General features: G+C 63.0%; 1 protein-coding gene across 1 annotated transcript; it reads left to right on the forward strand.

Annotated features, from left to right (window-relative positions):
- The first annotated feature begins 687 nt into the window (after window positions 1-687).
- On the forward strand, window positions 688-2,353 carry GPR35 (G protein-coupled receptor 35). The gene is given in 2 exon segments (XM_047721589.1): window positions 688-726; window positions 728-2,353. Coding segments are annotated over 2 exon segments (918 nt in total). The 3' UTR covers window positions 1,607-2,353.
- Window positions 2,354-4,263: the final 1,910 nt, after the last annotated feature.

The raw sequence follows: 4,263 nt of genomic DNA on the forward strand, positions 1-4,263 counted from the left end.
CTGGTGCATAGGACTGGGGTAGGCGGGGCCTTGGTGAGAGGGTTGGGCTTGGGGCCTGTAGCGGCTGTCCCCCAGGAAGAGGATGTAGGGCAACAGCATGGGAGGGAGACCAGAGTCCTAGGCTTTCCGGGGAGCCGTCCTGAGCCGCGCCCTGCCGCCTGGCCCTCTGCCGACAGGAGCGGCCGGGTGGGAGACAGCGGGGGTGTGAGGGTGGCTCACAGATCAGCACCTCCTGTGGCTAGGTACAGGGAGGGGCAGAGGGGGCCCTCTCAGCGGGCTTAGGCCCTCGGGACCTGAGCACTGGCACACTGACCACTATGAGCTCCTCCACCTTCCTTTCTGCCCAGCAGCAGATGTGTCACAGGCCAGGAGGGCTGGGGAGAGGGGAGGAGATCTGGTTCTGTCTCTGGGCCACCTGGCTGTGTGACCCTGCCCCCTGCCACGGCCCCCCACTCCCACCGACCCAGCCTCTGAGAGCTTTGGGTTTCCCTTTCAATCCAGTGCGTGGGGATTTGGGTCTGGCCTGGAGGGTGACACGCAGCTCCTGATGATTTCTATGATTTTCTTGGGGAAGGCGAGTCTGGCTCCTGGATGTGGGCTGGAGGTGGGTGGGGCCGTGCCAGCCCCACGCCCCCCTTCCCTGCCTGCCATCCTTATCCTCTGCTTCTCGCCCTCAGCAGCGGGACCATGAGCAACAGCACCTGTGTCTCCAAACAGCTCACCTGGTCCCCCCTTGGTCAAGACCGTCCTCTCCACCTACACGGGGCTGCTGCTGGGTCTGGGGCTGCTGCTCAACGGCCTGGCGCTCTGGGTGTTCTGCAGCCGTATGCGGCGGTGGACTGAGACCCGCATCTACATGGTCAACCTGGCAGTGGCCGACTTCTGCCTGCTCTGCGCCATACCCTTCTTCCTACACTCCCTGAAGGAGAGGACCACAGACACGCCCTTCTGCCAGGTCTCCCAGGGCGCCTACCTGGCCAACAGGTACATGAGCATCTGCCTGGTCACGGCCATCGCCGTGGACCGCTATGTGGCCGTGCAGCACCCGCTGCGTGCCAGGGCACTCCGCTCCCCTCGCCAGGCTGTGGCCGTGTGCGCGGCGCTCTGGGCACTGGTGGCCGGCTTGCTGGGGCTGCGCTGGGCCCTGGGCATGCAGGAGGGCGGCTTCTGCTTCTCGAATGCGTCCCGGCAAAGCTACAACACCATGTTCTTCTCCCTGCTGGGCTTCTTCCTGCCGCTGGCCGTGCTGGTCTTCTGCTCCCTGCGTGTGGTCACCGCCCTGGGCCAGAGGCCGACAGCCAGCCCAGACCAGGCAGAGGCGACCCGGAGGGCCACCCGCATGGTCTGGGCGAACCTGGCTGTGTTCGTGGTCTGCTTCCTACCCATTCACGTGGTGCTGATGGTGGTCGTGGCCACGAGCTTGAACACCTCTGCCATCTGCTATGCGCTCGTCATCACAGGCAAGCTCTCGGATGCCAACTGTTGTCTGGACGCCATCTGCTACTACTTCATGGCCAAGGATTTCCAGGAGGCATCTTCACTGGCCTCGATGCCCATTGCCAAGGCCCACAGGAATGAGAACTCCCTCTCTGTGACCCTTGCCTAGAACAAGTCGTGGACACATGGGCCAGGTCCCAGGCTCTCTGGGAGGCCCTGCCTGCTGGGGCATCCCTGAACTCGCTGTGGCCATTGGGCATGCTCCAGGAGCCTGGCAGGGTGGAAAGGGTGCAGGCACGGACCCTGAGGCAGAGTCGTCCCAACCCCTGGGATAGAAGAGGGTCAGGACCAGAGCAGGAGGCCTGAAGGCTGAGTGAGGCCAATCTTGGACAGGGCCAACACGGGAGCGCCCAGAGTCTGGTACCGCTGGGGTACTGGAGTGCATGCTTGCTCTGTGCTGTGAGGCCTCAGTGGGTAGCCTTCTGCTGTCCCCCAGGGCTGGGCCTGGACTGTCAAGGCTGTGTGTGTGCAGTGCACGTGTCCCCCACACTCTCATGGTGGAAGGCTGGGATGTCTTTCTAGGTGGCTCTCAAGGACTCTCCATCCAGGGGCTCTCCTTGGGCCCCCCCACCTGCTTCCCACTCCCTGGCCCACTCCCAGCCATCTGCAGGTCTCCAGGGGGCTACGGGCAGCTTCCAGAAGGGCCATGCTAAAGGCCCACGGCCTGCTTTCCTCCTGCCAAGGAAGAATCAAGACCGCTCAACCCCCTGTAGGGGCTGCACAGATGCAATGGGCTGGCAGTGGACTGGGGGACAGTGGGGAAGGGGCCAAGGTCTGTCGAGGGGGCACGGTCCCTTCATGATTTCTTCAGGGAAGCTGGAGGACCCTGCCTGGGGGCTGCAGAACCTGGAAGTCCTCAGGCGGGGGTGGGGGTGACCAGGCCGGTGTGAGCTGTACCCTAACCCCTCCTTGGCCTCCCTGCATGGGCCTGGGTCCCCCCACTCAGGCTGGAACTACCGGGGCCTTCTAGGGGCCCCCTGTGGTGCTGGCCCGAGGGGCTTGGCTTCGAACCCCAGCCTACCTGCCTCCCTGGGCACCAAAGAGCCTCCCTCTCCTGTTCTTCTATCTGTGTGCTTGGAGCCCAAATGTCCTGGCTTTGGGCCCCTGCAGCTGAGGCAGTCCCTCAGGGGCCCCGCGGGGAGTGGTCCCTGCTCAGGGAGGTCCACGCTCAGGGGACCTCTGCTCAGGGATGGGGCGCTCATGGGGCCTGTGCAGCTCAATCCACAGCTGTCCTATGCTGGGGCTCAGATGCCCACCTGCTGTTGGGGACCCCTGCCCTTCGTCACCTTGGGTAGGGAGTGCCAACCCTGCCCCCGCGACATGCACCAGGGCCGGGCCAGGCAGCACTCTGTCCTGAGAAGGCATAAAGATGGCCAGGCTTGTCGGGTGGAGCAGGGCCAGGGGGAACGCAGCCATTTGGAAGCAGGGGAGGTGTGAGCAAGGATAAGGCTGCTGGGCTGACCCCCCACAGGCAGACCACCTCCCTCTCTTGCCCCCATTCTGCACCCCTAGCCCCATGTTCCCAACCTCATCCCGGGCTCCCCATGACTCCCCACACCCCTCACCCCATCCAGTGCTTCTCACTCACGACCTCCAGCAGCACCCTCCACACCTGGCACCAGGCCCCTCGTCACAGCCCCGCCCTTCTGGGGGCGTGGCCAAGTGGACAATTCCCAGGCCCCAATCTTTACCGCCCTGACCCTCCAGTGTTCTCCTTTTCCAAGGGACCACAGGGTCCAGAGAAGGTTTCTCACTGTAGGGTGGGATGACCACTGGGCTGAGCAGCAAGCCAGGGCCAGGTATAGACATCCAGGGCCGTCCTTGGCCAGATTTGGGGATCCAGGGAGAGAGGCAGAATAGGGCCTGGGACTCAGCTCCACCCCCTCCTCCCTGCTCGCTCAGCGTTGTAGGCTCTAGGAGGGGGACATCCAAGGGCCAGTGGGGAGCATCCATAGAGGAACAGAACTTTAGACCAAAGGCTGATGGGCCCCATGACAGAAGCTTCCTGAGCCTTGTGTTAAGAACTCTGAACCTCACTCTGGGCCCAGGGAGCAGTGCAAGCTGCACGGGTCGGAGCTGAGACTGGCCCAGCTCCCAGGTGTTCTCCGGTGCTGTAGGCTCGCCAGGGCTGTCCTTGGGAGGGCAGGGGCGCTGGGAGGAGACCTCTGTGGGGTCTCCTGGTGGTGGGGCTAGAGCTGCTGGGTGGCGGAGGCATCTGGCTATGCTCCCAGGACACCAGCCTCCTGAGGGGGGCCCCCGCGGCTCCCCCTTGCTGGTCCCCGTCTGTGGCTGGGGAAGGGGATGGGTGCGCCCTCTGTCCCTCAGGCCGCTCCTGACTCCCAGCAAGTGCAGGCAGCTGGACTTTCACAAAATTCCCAAAGGAGCAAGAAAAGGAGCCAAGGCAAAAATCACAGATGTTAAACATCCAAAGAACTGACTTTTGGACACTAATCATGGCCCACACACTCTGAGAGACTTCTGGGCCGGGCCAGACCATGTGGAATACCTTTGCCCTAACACCCCCCCACTCTGGCCCAGATGGCTTACGGGGCAGTTGGGCACACTGGTCAGGACTGGGCTCACCATTAATTAGCAAACAACAGGCATCTGAAAGCAGGCTCACTTTGAGGCTGCATCAACAGGAGTATAGGGCCCAGAATACGGGAGGACACCAGTTCGTTCTCCTTCTGCTAGGCTTACATCTAGGGTATTTTATCTGGCTAGGGACACTGTTCTGTCCCATGCCATAGTCACCTGGAGAGGGTC

Source organism: Lutra lutra, chromosome 3 (genome assembly GCF_902655055.1).
Source record: "Lutra lutra chromosome 3, mLutLut1.2, whole genome shotgun sequence".
Taxonomy (NCBI): Eukaryota; Metazoa; Chordata; class Mammalia; order Carnivora; family Mustelidae; genus Lutra; species Lutra lutra.